This window comes from Larus michahellis, chromosome Z, assembly GCF_964199755.1.
Source record: "Larus michahellis chromosome Z, bLarMic1.1, whole genome shotgun sequence".
Classification (NCBI taxonomy): domain Eukaryota; kingdom Metazoa; phylum Chordata; class Aves; order Charadriiformes; family Laridae; genus Larus; species Larus michahellis.
In genome coordinates, this window is record NC_133930.1 from 64,418,735 (window position 1) to 64,439,778 (window position 21,044).

The 21,044-nt window shown below is 38.8% G+C and overlaps 1 protein-coding gene across 3 annotated transcripts in view; it reads right to left on the reverse strand.

The window, feature by feature from the left end:
• Nucleotides 1-21,044, reverse strand: part of EPB41L4A (erythrocyte membrane protein band 4.1 like 4A) — a 132,577-nt gene that overhangs the window by 53,672 nt on the left and 57,861 nt on the right. For all 3 annotated transcript variants that reach the window (XM_074570353.1, XM_074570350.1, XM_074570352.1), the window contains 7 exons: nt 16,247-16,298; nt 15,042-15,120; nt 11,289-11,386; nt 8,199-8,319; nt 3,880-3,967; nt 1,838-1,926; nt 1,389-1,452 (listed from right to left, as the gene is read on the reverse strand). In XM_074570353.1, coding sequence (XP_074426454.1) covers nt 1,389-1,452; nt 1,838-1,926; nt 3,880-3,967; nt 8,199-8,319; nt 11,289-11,386; nt 15,042-15,120; nt 16,247-16,298 — 591 coding nt within the window. The remainder of the gene's footprint in view (nt 1-1,388; nt 1,453-1,837; nt 1,927-3,879; nt 3,968-8,198; nt 8,320-11,288; nt 11,387-15,041; nt 15,121-16,246; nt 16,299-21,044) is intronic.

Consider the following 21,044-nt stretch of genomic DNA (forward strand, 5'->3'; position numbering starts at 1 on the left):
ATATGAAGCACTGTAGAAGCACTCCAAATGAGTATTAGTTGCAAAGGAGGATTTTAATGATGGTACACACCCTTGTACTTACTGTTCTCTTGAACAATTTCCTAAAAGTACCTGTCGAGACTTGAAATTACCAAGTGCTGTCAAAGTGTTTGCCTTATGATCACAATAGTAAGTGCTTCCCAGCCATCAACATTCACAGTCTCAACTTAAGCACATTTTCCAAAGCTTTCAGTTTTTCTGCTCAGCATGTTAAACCTTTGCAATTCCACATGGTTCAGACAAAAACTACACATATGTGGCATCAAACAGAAACTACAGCATCACGTCAACGCAATTCACTCTATGTCAAACTCAGACTTGTTTATACATGAACAGGCACTCACCCTTCACATGAAACACGGAGAAAAGTTTTCCCAACCTTTCCCCAGCCTTCAAACAACTCATGGATGAGACTAACAAGCACTACATAGGTAAATGAAGATACGTTGATAATCAGTAAAGGGGAATACTGCCAACAGGCTAATACTTCTTCAAAACTATAAACTCTCAGTCCTGATATTCCAAAGAGACCTACAAAATATTTTCAAAAAATAACTCAGCAAACTAAACTTGTAACTCAACCAGATACCAAAAATCACAGACTGACTGCAACTATTTGCTTTATTACACTTCATAATTTCCCCTACATCCTCAACACTCTCCTCCTCCCCCTGCCCCACATGCTTCCTAGGTGATAAATATCTTTCTCTCTTTTCCACTGACTGTACCCTAAAACCTCCTCTCTTGCTATCAACCTGCTATCCTTGCTCCGCTGGAACCAACATGTTTTTCTCTCAAACGGTCTAACAGTTTAACTTAATGAAGTTAAACACTGTCAAATGGGTTTTGAGCTAGATTATGTGGCTGCTTCTGTTTCCAAGCTACAAAATTACTTGTGTCTAACAGCTTTGTGAGTTTTCCTCCATCCACATTTTGGTTAATAATAGATCCCTGTAGATTTAGCCGAGTTTAAAAGCACTATGTAACACCATAAACAAGGTATTGCAGAAGTAGCCTACTCTAATTTACAGAGCACAATGTAAAATGATAAAGGTTTGTTATAAAATTCCTACTTCAGTACTGTTCTGCTGAAGTTCTCTCCCCTTGAGTGCAAAATGGGGACAGAAAGTCTTTCTTTAATAGAACTGCAAGCACCATCAGCACCACACTACACTCGAGGATAAGGTAATTTTCTAGCAGTAACTATCAATAAAATTAATTTCACTTTGATGGCTTCTTGCAGTAAATTTCAAAAAAATAAATTAGACTTTGATGGACATGACAAATTCCCCACTTCATTAGACCTGAGATTACATTATTATTTTTTTCAGGCTTAAATAAAAACTTACATCTTTTCCCAGGACTCTAAGTTCAAACTGTGTTTCTTTGAAGTGAACTTTTGTAATTCTAGGCCTGTAATGTTGGAAAAAAAGACAGACAAAACTTCATGAGACTTTAATTTCATGCATAATAAAATACACAGTTGTATATATTTACATACAAAGACAAAAAGGAATTCACAGGCAGAAATTTTTTTCAGGTATGCACCAGATATCAAGAGAAAATTCGCAGTATTTAAACATTTCAGCATGAGTATGATAAAGTTGAACTATTTTTTTCAATACTTAGATTAGCAAAGAATTAAAAATCTGTATAATCTAGACAAAGATTAGGAATTCCAAGTATATTTTTTTATTGGTATAATTAACCTTTCAAATAGATACCACAAATCAAGACACTTCCATACAACAAAACTGTTATTGTTTAAGCACAGACTGCACATTTAAATTATACATACCAGAAATATTTTCCTACTTGTTTTTTATTCTTGTAGACAACAACTCCTATGGGTGTTAATCCTAAAAAATATTCAGATTTGTTTTCACCCTAGAAAATAGAAGCGCATGTCATTCATACAGTTGTGAGTCGTATCACTGTAGCAGTGAGGAAGTCAGCCTGATGGCTGACTTGAACATACTGTTTCTCCCTGCAAATGGGAAAATAGTATTTGATCTACTGATGCAAACTCCTATATGAAAACTTGTAGGCAAAGAGGCAAGAAAGGAAGGCAATGAGGGAAAGAATGGGAGATTCCACATGCCATAGCGAAAAACAAAACGAACTTTTTTTTTTAAAAAATAATTACTTTTGGCTATTTGGCAAACAGCCAAAACTCAGAAACTAAACTCTCTACTCAGACACAAATGCAACAGGCATCCCAACTTTCAGATGAAGGTGAATAGTGATTTTTCTGACTTACTCTATTATAATATAACCTCACAGCTGCTTTCTCCCTCCTAAAATAGTATCACCTGCACACTGCTACCAAGTGAAGTACCTCCTTTGAGAGATTCAGAGCATTTTCTTGTTCAGAATGGGTAGCGACAGGCAAGGAACAGAGGCGTGCATCATCTCCTCCAAAAGGAAAGCGTTCCTGAGGTCCGTATCTGAATCGCAAACCGCGTTGGCAGAGAACAGGGTGAAAACCCTGTTGCCGAGTGGCAGAAGGCCCCAACCTCCCCAATTTACAGACTGTAACCAAAATCAGTTGGACTGACTGCAGAAAGTGTCCTGATGTGAGAAAGCTCAAGCATAACCTCTGCCTGCGCGCCTCAGTGAACTAACTGCTAAAGAAAACTTTATGTTTAATATGACCAAGCGAGGGAAAAAAATACATCTCTTCATGTGTGCAGCTTCAGTCTCAAATGAGGGCTTCTGCTGCCGTTGTAATGTTAACAGAAACAATGATATTCAGGGGTTAGACTTGGGCATATTACAACTCACCCCTCATTACCCAGACAGGGATGTCATTGCACAGCAAAAGCAAGCTAAGAGGAAAAAAAAAAATCCAGCCTCTGCTAATATAACACAATTTTGTTGGATCATGTTGAATCTTGTTCCAGTAACTCCCCCAGCTTTCTATGGGAGGGAGGGGCACAGAGCATGGGATATGATTAAAATTAAGCCACAGGGTGCATTAAAAAATACTTCATGTTGTGGGCTACACAATTTTCAGCAGGAAATACATACTTAATCTTCTGGTAGTATCTTGATTTCTTTATTTTCTTTCAAGTAATTTTACAAAGTACTGACATCTAAGTCAGTGAACTATCTACATTACAACCCCCCGTTTGAACTTCTGATTTTCTTTTATTAAAAAAAAAAAACCTGCCACAAGCGCAATTATTCAAACAAGATAAAATGATGTTTCCACCAGGAGCACATAGCCTCCGGGTGATGACTTGGACCCAATCCCAACATACACACCGTTTTACAAAAGAAGTGGAGCGTTTTGCTGAGGCAATGCAGGTAACTTGCAATGCTGCACGATACAGCACAGGAAAAGCTGGAAACATACTCTGGATCTTTAGCAAAACCTTCACAATGAATATTTCAAAAAGCCAGACATGGTGCTGTTACCCCACCCTCGTTTTTGCAATGGTATTGAAAAGGTTTCAGGACACACTTGCAATTATTTAAACAAGAATAATGTGCAAATTCTTGTGTCAAAGACAAAGGTTATAACCCTCTCTCATCTCTCCTGACACTCACACTAATTACTTCTTATTTATCTGAATTGTTTTTCCCAGAATATAACTGATCGTCTTTTATAGGTGTAATACGATCACAGCCTTTCATCTGAAAACCATTAGGCTTCCATATGTATGAATGACTGAATCCCCTCAGTCTGTAAATATGTCTTCCTTTGCACTTCTTAAGTACAGTGTTTCCTTTCAAGTTACTCTGTGGCAACCAAACTATATAAATACTCTCCCCTACATTAGTACAAGAAATTTTTTTTCTTTGTTTCCAAGTTTAAAATATTTAAACAATACTTACATAAACAGGATGGAGATCCACTCCATACATTTCCAGGGATTTGGCCACCCCCAAGTAGTTCACTTCTGCCTCAGCAGGAACTTGGCCCCTGTAAACAAAATTCTGTGTAAGAACTTTGCACTTCTGCTGGACAGGTACGCAACCCTTCCTACCATTTGTGTAGGCTGCCATTATCCTTCCAGCACTGCACTTCTGCTCGCTCCAACTGAGACTGGACAGTGGGCACAAACTTCTACTAAACTCTCGGCTGTAAGATCCTACCACAGATACATGCTATCATATATAGGCACTGGAACAGGTTGCCCAGGGAAGCTGTGGATGCCCCATCCCTGGAGGTGTTCAAGGCCAGGCTGGATGGGGCTTTGAGCAGCCTGGTCTAGCGGGAGGTGTCCCTGCCCAGGGCAGGGGGCTGGAACAAGATGATCTTTAAGGTCCCTTCCAACCCAAACCATTCTATGATTCTATGATATATGCGATGTATGCCTACAACAGTGGCTAATCTTTTCCCTGCTGTCACAAACACACTTCAGACATTCAATTTTTAGGCTTAAATACACAAAATAACTTTTTTTCAATTACTATGTGATTATTAATAAAGCAGCCATAGAATGACTGACTGGGGTACTATTTCCCCCTCAGCAGAGCTGAAACTACAAAGGGTTTCTGAAAGCAGCGTTCATGACTTCAGATAAAATATTCCTTTCTTCATAAAACCTTGCCTACAGGAAGTCACACCAACTGGTAATACCCCAGTCTGCTACTGTGAAAAGTTTGGAGACTGTCTCAAGAGATTTTGGAGACTGTCTCAAGAGATTATCAGTTTCAAAGATACAGCTTCCCTTCCTATCTGCAAATGTGAATTCATCAGTTAAAAACCACCATCGCCTGCATGCCGGTAGGAAACAATAGGGGAAAACTGGTGGGGGAAAAACCTGCCTACTAGGAACATATCACTGATGAAGGATTTCTTTTTAAAAAGAACAAAATGACTAAATAAATTCTAAGCCTTCAACAAACTTATCCTCAGAATTTAATTTGTTCTCCCTTTAGTAACTGCCATTGATACAAAAGCAAGACACTCTGTTGCAAGACTGAAATAATTGAAGCTGCATTTTCATCTTCACTCCTTTTTAATACTATGTTGAAAGCCACTGGACTGTCTTGCAAAAAAACCCTGCACTTCCATGCTGGGCCCCAGAAAGGATAAATAAGTTCTTCTAAACCATATCACAAACTTGTCCATAAAATGTCTCTGGTAGGTGAGATAATTTGGATATGCCCTTAGCCATCCTAGCTTCCAACTTTTTAACTAAAGAGACCACTATCAGCTGTGTAAAGTCAATGCTGGCAGTGGGGATGACAACAGTCAGGTCAAACTGTCAGTGAGTACACTTTCGTTCCACTGTCTTTTATGATGCTTCTAAATCCCTGATAGCTAACTCCAGCTAAGCAGCAAAAGAGTATCAGACCTCTAGATCAGTATGCATATAAAAATACCAGAGACAGTATTAAGACAGTTATTACTCCTCTTTGCAACCACTGTTCCCCAGCTTCTGAATTGCATCTTCAAGGTTATAAACTTTTTGAGGCAAATGGGTCTCAATCTGATTCACTACACTAATGACTACAGCAACTTGAGAGAGGAATGAAGATTGCTTAGTATCGGTGGCCTGGTACATAGCAATTCATCTCAAGTTTCATTTCTCAAACACAACCTCTGTGATGTTGAACCAGACAAACTCTCTGTGCCTCAGTTTACAATCTCTAGAACAGAAAAAAAACAGTACTTTTTTTACTTCACAAAAGGACCTGTAGTAAGGTTCTCTGTAATGTATCAAATTACTATAGAGCAGTCAAGCAACCACACAGAAATAATTATTGAGCAACAGACTCCCCGCCCTGAAAGAGAAAACTCAGGTCAATGTGGCAACTGGCACAGACTCCAATTACAGAACTTTTCAAAGAGAACAGCTGGGTCTCTGACTTAATATCTATTCTCATTAAACAAGTCACAAATAATACTAACATGCAAAACTACAGGCAAGAAATTACTTAACCTTTATCCAGACTGTAGCTTCATTATAGCAAGAGAATCAAGAAATCGAGATCTACATACAAGATGGCTAGCTCTGATTATCTCTACATTACTTTGACAAAGGGCATGATGAACATGCTCATAAAATGTTTCTTACTGCTCTCATCTTAATAAATCGTTATATCACAATTGCACCCAACTTGGATTTGTTAGAACAAGCTTCTTTATACCTACCAGGAACACGAACTTGGAGATAAGCAAGTAAATGTTTATTTTGGCTTTATGTACGGTTGAACTTCTGGCACATGCTTCACTTTCAAAACCAATTTCACCTTTTGCATTTTTGAAGGCACTGTGGTCTAATATTTGGAACAGCAGGTTGGGAAGCCAAATCTCTCTGACTTCCAGTGCTTTCACACAGTGGCTGCTGGTTCGGCCCTGTTACTCATATGGCAAGAGTACTTCAGTCTAAGACTAATCTCACTGAAAGTATTCCATATGTAGAAGACCATTTCTAAAAATCAGTAAGTGTGACAAAAAGTAGCTCTGAGTTGCTGGGGATTTTTTTATATTGTACGTGCGCCTAGAGACAATTTAAACCTCTCCTTTAAGAAGACTACTTACACAGCTGCTGCAAATGCTTCTAGTATTCAAGCCATATTCACACAGGATCACTTTCTGGCTCTGCCTCTGTCACTGGGAAGTATGTTCTTTCCTCCAACTTCCCTATGAGATTGCTATGTTTTTCCTCTCTATGTTGCTGCTGTTGTTCTTCTCTCAACCACCGACAGCACCAATGGGGCCAGAGGTTACTAGTTCTCATCTTGCTTTGCTTATCTGTTGGGCACTCCAGTCCATCTCCTGGTTGTCCTTATTACAGTTTTTCTTCCCACTCCATTGACAAGTAAGCACAGGAAAGCATTATACACACAAATCAACCGACACCCAAAGCACTATCTTGGGATCCACCATGAGGCAGAGATTATCCAAAATGTCAATGCTGGTAGAATTGGAAGATGGAGAATTAGAGTTTCGCATTATAAAAATGCAATCTGTCTTTTCCAACTTGTGCAAAGGTTAAGTTGGGATTACAGGAATCTGACAGGTCTGTCGACATACATGTTCCAGATCTCTACAGTTGTCCTTTGTCGTGTCTGCAGTATGCCTAATATTTTCCTCCTGCAAACTCTTCAACAGTTGCCCCTGCCAAGTACCATAACTCTAGCCTATTCCTCCTCTCAGTTCCTTCTCATACATAAGAAACGTTACCAACTACTGCTTCAATGCTTGTGAACTTCTGTAGTGCCTTGTTCAGTTTAAACCAAAATTATCTCAAGGCCCACCAGATACCGCAGTTCCCACTGCTTTAAGTTCATATGCAAAATTTTGGAATTTGTTTGGTTTTTGTCCAGAAACCAGCTCTCTGAATGCCCTGTGTTATTCAGCGCTGCCTGATGACTCTGTTTCTAGGTGCTGCTTTTTTTCTTACAAATCATATGTTCTTCCTTACAGTGGAAGCCATTATATTGACTGCTGACAACATGTTTTATGTAAGATATGTTGGTTAATAAAATGAAAGGACCTTATGCTTTTAAACCCAAACTGTCTCTTTAATTCACGCAGATGTTGCAACCGAGATTATCACTTAAAACATGGGCATACAAACTGCTTTCCTGGTACCTCCTGCAATGTGAGCTGCTCCCACAAAGATTCATGCAGGTTGCAACAAGCACTCCTTCATTACCCCAGCTAAGGATCTGGCAAGAAAATAGAGGCTTCATTGTACCAAGTGCTGTACATTATTAGATTAAAAGTAGTTTTGTCCTAACAGTTCATTTGAATGCATAGGGCAGTAGGAAGAAAAGAAATGTTATTATCCCCATTTTACAGATGGCAGAGTGAGGGATGGGCATAATAAGCAATTTGTCCAAAATTATGCAGGAAATCTGTCCTGGAACAGGGAACTGAACTCAAAGATGTTTATTTCATTCTTTTCCACTACAAAACTGAGAGGAAACAGAAGCACTATTAAAAATGTTAGTTCTGAAACACTTGTAGCTAGGCCTGACAGACATCGTATTTCCAGTTACTGTCCTACTCAGTTCCTAAAAGAACAACTCCAATTAATATAAAACGTTTTCTGTTTCTGAGGGACATAACTGGATACTCTGTGCTCTTTCCTTGGGTCCAGAGACTTCCACTCCGCACCACAAGTCGCTCCCTTCCCCACCTACCAAGCACCTCCGAATCTGATGTGACCTGCCAAGTTCCCAACAGTACTTACATCAGAGTTTTGTGTATCCGCTCTATGGCTTCCTCCAGCTCTTCCTTCTGGTCGGGAACAAAGCGGTACTCCGAGACGTATCCCGCAGTGTGCTTATACGGGTCATAGTCCCCCAGCTCAGCTAGAGGGCACAAGAAGAAAAGAAAGGTCACCTATTTTCAACACTTTATGTTAAGCAAAAAATAAGTTATATAATCCACCTGTTTGTTGCCAAGTCACCTCCTTCCAACTGACTGTCAATTTACTACGCAGACAGTTAAAAAACCCAAACACAGTACAGAACTGCTCATATTAGCACACATCAAGCCAAGAACAAATGTCTTCAATCATTTTAAAAGAGAAATGCAAGGTTCAAAGAGCTAGAGGTTTTGACAGGAAATCTACCACATCTACGGACTAGGTATAATTCGGTCCAAGCCAGCAAAGCTGACACTTGATAATACATATTATTTGGCAACATATGTAAAACAAGAGTAGAAGGAAAGTCTAGTTTTTGGAATGCCTATGCCCTCACAATAAGCTGTAACATTACAGATAGAATTGATCCATATTCTTCCTGGGAATCCTAACATAAACATCAGTGTGGGAATGCAAATGGAGACAAATACCCTGGGACACCTAGAGGTATGCCCTTCTAAGTGTGTCATTTCTTGTGAGGAAACACAAGACTTCCCTTTTCAATAAAATATTGATATATTTCCTGAACGCTAAATTCACTTTCAAAACCAAAATAATTTTTAAAAGAATTTTCTTAAGGAAAAGAACCTAATAAATAGCCGACATAATTTTCTTTGAAACAACCTTGAATTTGCATACATTAGTTACACCAGTTTACATGTTGCTGTGCAATTATAAAATAAATATGCACCTTGGTCAGGACTCGCTTCTACTGGTCTTAACTGTAATTGCACCTATCTGAGAAATTCCGTGAAAGTTAGGATTTCAAGTTTTTAATAACCCCAAGTAAAATCTGCGCAGACTGGACTTCTCTGAGAAAACCTTCACAGAAGGTTTCTGTCCAATGCTCTCACTAAGACAAAAACATAGCCAAAAGGAGGCTTCAAGAGCCAAGAAGAAAAAGACTCATCTAATAACTCATGTCTCTCTCTAGAATTTAATGATGTTTCTAGAACAAGACAGCTATCTGCTCAGCAGAGACATTGAGAAGTTTCTCTAGAAAATCTCCACAAAAATGATGTGGTCCTTGCCCATAGCAGGAAGAAGAACAGGAATGACTACAACAGCAACAACTCCAGCACTCCCAACAGCAAAACTGGTATATTCTGCAAACTGTGCCACAGGTACTGATTTTTCCACCATCGCCACTAAAAAAATCTGCAGTCTTTGACCATGAAAGGAGGAAAATGACTCATGTGCCTGGAGACCAAAGACGACACCCAGGTACAACCTGAATGGTGAAAGCAGGGCCCATAGCTGGAGCAGGACATGGGTAGAGGACTCTGGGAGCACAAGTGGACCCAGCTCCTCCTCCAGATCTTGGCAACTACTAGCTCCACAGGGAAAGACACCACTGATACCATTACTAAGGCAGAGCTTCTCAGCTATTACTGAATTCCTACAAACACACTTCATCTCAGTTTGGAAAAGAAAAAAACCACAGTTGACCTCGGTCCTGATGCTTTGGATTCATATTTTCAGTATTTGACACGGACGTTTCTCGGGTGTCTTTGTATACTTTGAACAACTGCAGGCCCTAAATAATAAGGACAAAGCTTTTTATAGAGTCAATGGGCACGTATGCTCGCTGGTGCCAGGACTAACTTTAACCCACTGCATGTAATCTTTGCCATGCCTTAACTCTCCTCTCTCATGTGAGTTTCCTCATTGTCCCCCAATAGAATATCTGAGATCAGAACCACAGGATTTTATACCAAAACAACAGCTCCCCATACTTTAACCACCTTACAAAATGACTGAAGGACAAGAATTTATTCTTTATACTCATTTCTCATAATACGATTAAGATGTTACCACCATTACATATTTTCCTGCTGCATACTTGTAGTATTTTTTCAGGGAGGGACATATGTCAGTAAAGTGAAACGCGCATTGTGAAGTTTTACAGAGTATGACGTGTCACATTCCTTAGACAGCAAAATGAAGTTAGAAGTAATTGTACAAAAATAAAAACTGCCTGAAATTTTAGCTGTTCGGAAACACATCTAACACACCATGAAATTCTGTATAATACCCACTTCCATTTTGTACACAAGTTATTCCGCCTTGTTATTCTAAAATGGAAATGAAAGGAGGACTATTTTTTATGTTGTATTAAGTGTTGATGAGTCACACTTGGAACACCAATAGTACAAATTATCTTTGCTTAATACATATCACTCATGGGAAACCTAAATTTAACATAGAATGAATTACAGATACAGGTCCCAGCATGGCTCATCATACGATTTTTGGTTACCATTTGTGTTTGAGTACAGAGCTTGAGCTGTAATATTAAAGGAATAACTAACTGGTAGACAGACAGTCCTTTTCTAATTGATTGCTAGTTCTATCAAGTATGCAGGATATAGCATCCACCTCTGAAAAGCTAACTACTGATGGGTGAATGCAGATAAATGACAGATAGAATTAAAATTCTTCACTTCAGGTCAAAACACATCCTCCCTTCAAGCACAGGCGCATTCATACTGACATGATGTAATTTTTGAAAGAATTTTTTATTGACAGGCTTTGTTGGCTGGAGGCTGCCAATAGCCCATCAAATCCGTAAACTGCCTGATGAAGGTTTTGTCATACTCTATATGCAATCCGGAGTAAGTCATAAAGTCTTAGTACATGATAACATTTTCATCAGCAATGCAAAGAGTGTTTGGCAGACTCTTCACACCGACTTTTCAGTTTCCTCTTTACATTAACTTCTATATTGCTTCTATATTATCTGTTGAGAATGGCCATCTATTTACAGTGCTTTAGCTGAAATCAGTCATATTAGTTTTGTTCTGTTTTGAAATGAACGCATAAAAGTGTTAGTGAAATCTTCAGTCACCACTTAAGATTAATCATAATGTAGGATTAAAAGAAATAAGCTCATAGTTGGCCAGAAAAACTTACACTGAATTACATACGCTCCCAGCTGTGCTGCAGTGTTGATTGGACAAGGCAAGCGGCCCTGTAAAACATCTTGCTTGACCTGCAAGAAAAACTGATACCTAAAACACAGAGAGAAAACAAAGCGATTACTGAGCCTCATGCACCACGTAATGTTTCATCATCTCCCAGTTTACTGAAGGCATACTACGTACCATAAATTTGTGAGTCAAAAACTGTATTCCTCTCTGAATTACTTTTCCCCTATTGACCTTGAAGTAACAACTAAGACTAATCTAGTGGAAGAGCCTAGTAGGGGAGCACTCTGCAGTTTTCCCATCTGCTTATATTATGGAGATACAATTAATTTTCCTCCAAAAAACGTAATTTCTTTCTGTAACTTTCACAGAGCGCCTGCTCTAGGAAGTGGAGAAGAAAGCTAGGAATGAGAAAAATTGAACAAGAAACCTAACAAAGTGCTAAAGTTTAACCTGATCAGTGGATCAACATAAGGGATAACTGGATATTAGATACTTCTTCACTGAAAGGTTTCCTCTCCACACACCAGAGTACGAGCTCGCGAGCAGCAAGCAGATTTGATGGAGTCCATGTTCCCATGAAAAAAATGGATGGGCATACTATCAGCAGCTAACTGGATCTGTCATGACATAGGGTACTCTCCTTCTTGGAACAGAGATAGCAGGGTAAAAACATAATTTTCAAAGTCATAACCTGCTTCTACAGTTGATGAAGCATGAACTGAGAATACTTAAGAGTGAAACAATAGGCAGAAACAGATGGAAAAGTAAAGACAAGAAAACAAGCCATCGTATAAAGGATCTGCTTGATTTTGTAGCTCCCCATATTCACTTATAGGAAATTTTTTCAATGCTCTTTGGGTTTTGTCTTGTTTTATTGCACCAGATTTATGCACTGTTTCACATCATCCTAAACGAATTCTTGCAAAAAGTAACAATACTGAGAAGGTAACTTTTTGAAGAAAAAAATGGTCATCCATATAAGCATATAGCTTTTTCATTATTTACTAATTCAACTTTATCTACATAGAGCCATGCAGCTACACTGCAAGTAATTTATTCTGTGTTAGTAGAAGTTACGTATGAAGGCACTTTGGAATGATCTGTAAGCTCAAAGTGCATCTATGCTGATTTCAGGGAAATTTGCAAACTGCAGGTTACGTGATACCTGATCATTTAAGACCCAACCAAATTTACTAGAGTTTATCAGCCCAGATGAGCCTCTGAATAAGGATACCAGTGTCTTTTTGGTTAATGATCCCTCAGAATTTGTGCTGTGACAGATAATACAGTAGCAATGTCCATGCTTAAAAAAAATGTCTAATATTCTCCACCTTAAAGGACCATGGCACTGCACAAGAATTTTTTGTGAATGTTATTAGGCAACACAAAGCACATACACTCAGTGTTTCTCCACTCTAGGCAATACCGCTGCACTGCTTCTAGCTAATGCTTGCCAGTCCTACCTGGACAAATCTTCCCTGTATGAATGATGATAATGACAAAGATGATTTTACATCTAGTGTGGACAACACAGCATCTTCTTTTTAACATGAAATGCATTATCTGATATGCTCCTGTCTTTCTGTTAGCAATTCTGCATCTCTACAGTGCAGAGCCTCATACCAGATGACGCTACAAATGTCTTTTCCATGTAGCAGGTATCTGTATTTCTGCATTCTCATAGTGTAGTCTCAAAATAAACCAGGATAGGAAACTGCAAAAAACACCACCTCCCTGCAAAAAACAGTCAGAGCCAACTGTTAAGTGCTTAAGTGACTCCTACAAAGTGAACAATCTCAATTCCCACTGAAGCCACTAAGCTCCTGGGAAAAACGGGCCTTTTGTCCAAACTTGTAGCTGAAGTACACTCATCTCGTGTGCTGTCAAGTTTGTCATGCATATATAATAGTGCCTAAGCACTGGTTTGCTGTAGCAAACGCATCCAGCAAATGTTAATATGAATCACCACAGTGTGAGCTTCTGCCTACAAGCCAGATAGATTCTGCTGTGAAGAAATTACAAATTTGACAGGTTTTCATTATTTGCAAATAGTAATCATGTAATGCCACAGATCATCAACATCTAATAACAAACTCTGCTCTCATATCCATTAAAATAACAAACACAAGCTCCAAAGAAACACATCAGTTAGCACAACACGGTTAAAACATCACTGGAATAACACACTTAGGTAGAAAATTATTATTATGAAGAAAAATAGGGCCATTAATCCCTCCTAAGCAGAAGGAAGTTTTTTTGGTTTGGTTTGTTTTGTTTTCTGAAAAGGTGTACCTTCCTTCCAAGGTTTAATACCCCATAGGAATAAATGCTCAGAAATGTTGAGGGCATTTTACTACTCAATGTGTTTTGTCGAAGACCGTCAATATAGCTTTCTTATGCCCTCCCTCTGTACCTTTTAAGGTGCAAACTCTGCATGACCAAACACTGTGCAGACATGAACAGAGGCTTACTAATTACATTAAAATGCTTCTCGACTAGATTTGCACCCCTAATTAGCAGTGCAAATCACAGACTGACCTTATCACAAGGCAAAGAGAAACACTCTTTGAAAATTTAGCCCCTGTCATTTCCCAGACAGAAATCCACCCTGCCTCCCAGGTAGCAACCACAACAGGTTCGGTGGCCAAAGCTCCCTTCCCGGGGCCATCCGTCCTCCCCTGTGAGCAAGGATGAAAGTGCTTCTGGAGAAGTACAGCAAAACTGCATCAAACTTTCACAGTAGAGAGGCCACCACATTGGGGCCAGCTTACACTCTTTTACCTGCAAAGTCACGGTGTTTATTATTTTTACCAGGCCAGCCTCAATCTTGTTATATTGGAGACTTCCATTCCTGCTGTGCCAGTGTGGAAACAAAAGAATTTTCTCACTCTGGTACAAGAGAAATATTCTGCCTGTGCTGCAACAACTGCCACCTTTGATTAAGGAAAATTAAAAACCCTGTGTGCATTCTAATGAATTCTCATGTGTCATATTCCTAGGACATCAAAAGAAATATTTTGGCATTTATTAATGCAAGCCAGCACACTAATTTTGTCCGCCTACCTACCCAAATTCTCAAATTTCCTTTTGAACCTAAAGCTAATTGTCTGAGACCTTTCATAAGTACAGCAAGCAGAAAACCCTGTGCGTGAGAGTTCAGGCAAGCACACGTATGTATGTGTCCGTGCACACGGGTGTGCATGTGTCAGGGTGCGCACACTCATATTTTGTAGAGGCCAAGGTTAAAAGAATCAAAAGCATGCAAACTCTTCAATTTCCTCCACATATTTTAGAAAGACCAAAAGAAATCTGCTTGAAAAACAGTTTTAGAATCTAAGCTATGGCCAATAAAAAAGAAAATTCCCTGTATTTATATTTGATATCCAAGTAAACTCCAAACTTGATTATAGCGCAATATAAATGCAGATGTGCCAATGCATTCCTTTAAAAAAAAAAAAAAAAAAACAAAAACACAAATGCACCTCAAGTCCCTTTGGGTTATTGATGCACCAGAGAGCATCTTTTCATCTTAGGCTTCCATATAGCTGTCCGTAGCGACCACTGTGAAGCCAGTCACAATTCTCTTCTTACACATACATGTCCAAGCAAAAACATTCAGATGTTGAAGGAAAAAAAAAAAAAAAAAGCAACCCTGCCACACCACAACAATATGCACCTGGCTAGAATAGATTACGTCCTTGAAATCAACAAATTACACTCCTGTTAAATACTGCACCTTGTTATTTCTTCTTTAAGTTTACAGGGATCCTCTGCGTAGAATTTAATGCCGAAATACAGTGTGTATGGTGGTCCAGCTGAGGGGAAGAAGATATTTGGTGCAAAAGTTAGTTGTTATGAACTGGTAACTGTTATGAATTGTTGCTAGTTGACTACAAAAGAGCCTATCTTAATAATTTTTGAAACTTGAAAGTTGCAGAAAAAAATCTTACATCCACATAGCAAATCTGTAAATCTACTCTCATTACACATGTGGAAGAACAAAAAAAAAGGATTTTTGTTATTCTGCTAGTCTTGTGTTTATTTATTCACGGCTTGTCTGTCTACTTGGAGTTTTTGCTTATTTTGAAGATTTAACTTTAGATTTCATCATAACTTACTATTTCTCCAAGTTGTTTTTTTTTTTTTACTGTTTGATTTTGACCTTCAGATACTTTTTCCACTGAAACTTTTTGAAAAATGCAATTGTGCATGAAATGTGATTCCTGGTCATAACTAATAATACCGAGTACTAATCCCTTCCACACTTTCAAATATCTTATGGAGGAACTTTAATTATGCACCACTTTAATTAAGAGACATTCAGAAAAGCTTTTCTATTTACCTTTTAAAAATATTGTTCTCCTGAAAGACTCAGTTAAATCAGTACCGAAATTCTTATAGCTACATTTATTCCATGCATGCTCCACTTCTACATCTTTTTATAGAAGGTTTCCAAATTCTTAAGTATAATGATCTTTTCATGTTCTTTAAGTATAATAAAAATAACAGATCCTGCATCTGTGATATCTGAAAAGTGACAGTAACAGCACACACTTGTATTACCAGTAAGAGGCACTACTTTTACTTTCAGAAGCAAAAAGGAATCTAAGTTGGTTATGGTGTGGTACAGTATGATAGATGTATCACAGCTAGTATAAAATCAATTATCCAAGTTAAGAATAGCATAATTTATTATTCTAAAATAAAACGTAAGCACAGAGAAATATTTGCACAATAATCACATAAATTATTGGGAAATTATGGTATGTTCAATCTATGTGAGAAATTTCGATACAGCTCTGAACTGCAGTAATAAACTTGTTGAAGAGTTATTAATCTGCTGTGACTACATTATAAACATTGTACAGGCTGTGTATGTGGAACATTGCCTCTGTTACTTCATCTTCAGATACGTTCTTTAAGTTTAAATTAAATACATACTGTTTATCAACTCTTTATGTTCAGCAAGGGTCTTTGCAGGATCCAGCCAGTACTGTGAGACAGATAATAATGGAAATTAGTCACTTAACATGGAAAATTAATACAGAACAATTGCAATTCTATATTTATTCACATATTGATATTTATTAGCAGACTGACACACTTCAGTCGGTCTATATGCCTATTCAGAAATAGGCATAATAACAGCACTTTTCCAACACCTGTGAAATTGCTGTAAGAACACAGTGATCAATTTTTCTTCATGTCCACTAACTATGAAAAAGTCAGCTTCACTAGGAGCAAATTAAAAGTAGTTTCAATTTTCAGATAGAGTTTCTAGTACCAGGGGGAGTGGATGACTGGAAATTGACAGGGCACAAGCTCTTCCACGGGATGGTTTACAGGACTGGTTGGACAAATGTGTCAGAGACGATGAAGCTATGCTTAGTACACCGCAGGGGGACGAACTGTTACGTGGGTTCCCATACAGTTTGATCAACAGACAATCTGCAGTATAATTTCTCACTGATTACTCTGCCCCGCCTTTTATCAAACTTCCAATAAAAGTTATTCTGATGTTACTGCTGACCACAGACCAGCTGTGTACTTCTCATCATGGCAACACAGGTCACCAGCATCCTGCCCTTAGAATCCCTCCAGCAATTTACTTCTTCCCTTAGCTTGACGCATCTATGATTCAATTTTGGAAGAAGGCACAGAGGCAGCTGCCAAGACCATTTTTGTCTTCCTTTATTTCAATCCTCCTCCCTCATACACAAACTTTTTGGGCCAACTGAGATTGGCACCCCTTCTTAAAACACTGGAAACAAAAAGGCTGCAGAACAGAGTTGCTATAAAGAGCAAATTGAGGCAGATTTGAACCTACTCCCTTAGTACCCACACCTTTTTTAACTAACTACACAGACCAATGAATAAAGAAACTCCTTACCTGCGCCCCTGAACTAACCCTATAGAGAATAAAATGATTAATCAAAAATTCCCCCCTCTATCCAGAGTACTTCTCTGGATTAGAAAATTTCACTATTGGAAGGAATAGTATAAAGGGAAGAAAAAACACTACAAAGCATCTAAGTGGAAAGTGTTGAGCAACTGATTTCATAAGTGGTTGTAAACAACTGTCATTATTTTGACAAAGCGTGAAAACAAACTACTTCGATTAGCTGCTGATCCACCTGCAATAGCTGTATGCCTTGTTCTTGGTCATTGCTATTCCAAATCCAGGTATGTTTGTTAAGCAAGTTTCCTAAATTTTGAAGGAAAAAAATATTTGACTATATCCAATAACTATTCAAATACAAACCTTAATATCAACAGAAGGCGGTAAGTAAGAAAGCAAGTTTTTTCAACTTGCCCCACTTGTTCAAACATCCTACTAGAACTCCTTATCAGCATAATCTAAGATAGCTGATAAAGGCTGATAAAGAGATTTTAGAGTCAACAGGCAGAAAAAAAGGCAAAATGACTCTGCAGTGCAAATTCTGGCTACGCAATGCGGTCAGAATGTGGTCCGACCTCTTCCCAAAACTGGTGTCACAGTATGAACAACACATTGTCAAGCTACCTTGCTGATCATTGACAGCTTTGTGCTACACTGCAAGAGTTTCAAAATCAGATAAAAATCTATCACAGAGTAACTCCTTCATTAAGTTCTCCTGAAATGAACTGAAATCGTCTGGCTTCAAGAAACATCGTCTTATAGTCCTCTTTGCACTTTAGCTTTACATGAGGTTGCTTGATTATTCGTAAGAAAAAAATAAAAATTTATAGTGATGGGTCATCATTCAAGTTTGCAAGTCAAACGCAGAACAGTTAACAGATTTCTGGTTTGTCTCTGAAACCTGAATTCCACTGCCTGTTATATCCATGTGATTCAGGGGCTGCCATGAGAGAAACCAGAATTGGACCAGGTCATTAAAGGCACTCATAGATAATACAATCAAAAAGGAGTTGCAATTAGAAGTCTTAATTGTCACTAGGCTGCACTTGACTTGCAAGTCAAATTATATTCTTTGTAAGCTCTTCTGAAGGCAATTTCTAAACTTGGGGGAGGGGGGAAAAATTCAGAGAGAAAACTGCAAGTCTAGATGCCGAGGGAATCTGAAGAGAGGAGAGGGGACAAACTGGGTTCTTTGCATCGCTAAACGTTTCCTTTCCTTCCCCCAAAATGGAGCCAGCAGGAGGAACTCCACTCTGAGCCCTCACCCCGGTGAGACAGATTGCCGCTGCTCCTGCTCGTGAAAAGCATCATTGGCTGGCAGGAGGAACTATGCTCTTCTGAGGGTACCACGGGCATCCAGATCCCGTGCCGCGTAGGGGACATTAAACAATTCAGCTCAGGCTGGTTTACTGCTGGGACAGAGAGAGGTGGGGAAGAGGCAAGAATCAAGTTTGCCTTCTCATTTCTCCAGTAAGTATTTAGCCCTGTGGCAGTGCCACAAACCTTAAAATCACTGTGTAGCTATTTATTATTTCAAAGGCTGCCAAAATTTTCCTGAAGAATGCAACGGGTAGGGGGGGAGGAGAGGGAGATTTCTAACATTTTATTTATAAGCCAAACATGAATGAAATTCCATGGATAATGAAAAGGCATTTTTCAAGCCAATGTCAGACAATAAAGATGAGAACATTTACAAAACCAAGAACCCCCACAACAGAGCCCTCTAAGCGTACACACACACGCATGCATAACAATGTGTATTAAATGCATGTTAAATGTTTGCGTGTACATATAAATAGTGCTGGGTATAGTTACAGTTTTGAGCTCACATGTTAAAAGTGCCAAGAGAAATGGAACAAAAAAAAAAAAAGCAGAGCGTCTTATTAACCCAATACGCTTGCACAGCAAAGTGCTGACAGCAAACCCTGCACTGGTGACTGCCAAAGTAGCTCCAACACACAGCCGTGCTCTTTTTATCTGTTCGGCAGCCAGCTTGCCACCCCTCACTGATTTCCCACCTGTATCTCCCCTGCACAGCCAGCAAGGGTTATCTGACTTGCGAACAGCTCGCCACTACTGCAAAGGTGAAGGGCCCAGCACATACCCACCCAACTGCAGGTGATAATCTTTGTGACTCTGAAACTTAATACTTACAGAAGAAATGGGGGGGGGGGGGAATCATGATTTCTAAATAGTCCTAATCCATGCAACTATCCAACTACTGAAGTGATGGCTACTAGTTTACTAATTGTTATTTAAAAAGACCATATAGTTTTTAATTTAATATTTTTTTATTTACTAAGACTTACTATAAATGTACAGTGTTATTAAAGCAAATACTTCGTTTTTAGTTTTTAGGTAGAAATTATTTAAAAAGATGTTTTAAGGTACAGCATATCTAAGAATAGACAGGCTCTACTGTCCCTTGTACTTCTATAAATCTGGCTCCCATACGAGCCAGATGTGTAAGAAGTATGCATCCAAGCACCACGCAGTATTTCATATTTAGCCCTTTTAAATGACTGCAAACATTTTTCCACAAATCTGGAATCTTCATTCCTTGAATCTGCATAGGGTTAAACCTGGGTCAAATTCCATGAACCTGTTTGAAACAAAATATTAACTAGGTTAAAATGTTTGCTGTGGTATCAATCAATGAAGTGTCTGGTGGAGGAAAATCTATCAAATTCAAACTAAACTCTGGGCTGTCCTGATTAAGAATGTGATTAGATTCTTACGCAGCTGTACCAATCATGCCACACATGCCAGTTTTTGTTCACATTTACAACAGGGAAAAACACAACTTCCAAGAGAAAACACAGTATTTTTCAGTTATAATCCGAAATTATCAAGATTTTTCCACAATCTTGGACAACACTAACAATTACATTTTTTTGGCAGTTTATTTCTGCAAATGTTCAGTGCAAAGAATCTAAATCTGCTAAACTCAAGACATCCTTACTACGTAAGAAATGTATAAATCATCAGGCAATTCCTCCATACAAAATACAAACATGTATTTAATACTTCTGTCTTTTCTTTATTAGAACCTTAAGTTATATTGATTATATTTGGCATATTTAGTGTTTCCTGTTCTTCCTGGTATACTCTAAAAGTTTACTCTTACCACCTTTAACTTCCCTGACCATCAGTTTTCTCTAGGTTGTTTCCATCTATTAACAACCTTCTAAAATTTCTAGCTTCTGATCAATATTATAAGCCTCCTTTTTCTTTTCACTGGCTATGCCGTCTATTTCAACAAGCACAACAAGCAGTTTTCTTTCTAGATAATTGAGTGTACCACACTTACGGGCAAATGTCAAATCTAAACAAAACCAAAAATCCATACAAAAACGAAACACAAACTAAGTATAGTTAGCCTGTTTTTCTAAGACCTTGAGATCAAAATATACACCACATTACGTGACAGTAACTCCCTACAGAACAGAAATTTTTGATTGCAAACCAACCTTTTGTTAAAGTCACACCCTTCTTTCTACAGTTAAGCTACATACAGCCTGTTCAATCTGTTACCCTATCCGATTTGGTTAATAACCTGGCAATCTGAGCATGCTGCAGTTACTCTCTTAATCACACTGGATGGACCAAGAAACACCTTTCAGATACATGCGTTTGCACAGAATGCACAGGGGTATGCAATTCACGGCACAGGCTTCTCAGCCCAGCTTTGCCACAGCCCACCTGACGGACCACAGCAGCCCAGCGACCCACGGCAGCAAGTTCAGCCCCACAAGGAACTGAGACCTGGGCTACGCGGCTGCGAAACGCGCAGGCTCCCTCCTACCTGCTGTGCTCGCAGGTCTGTAGGCTCAAAGCAGA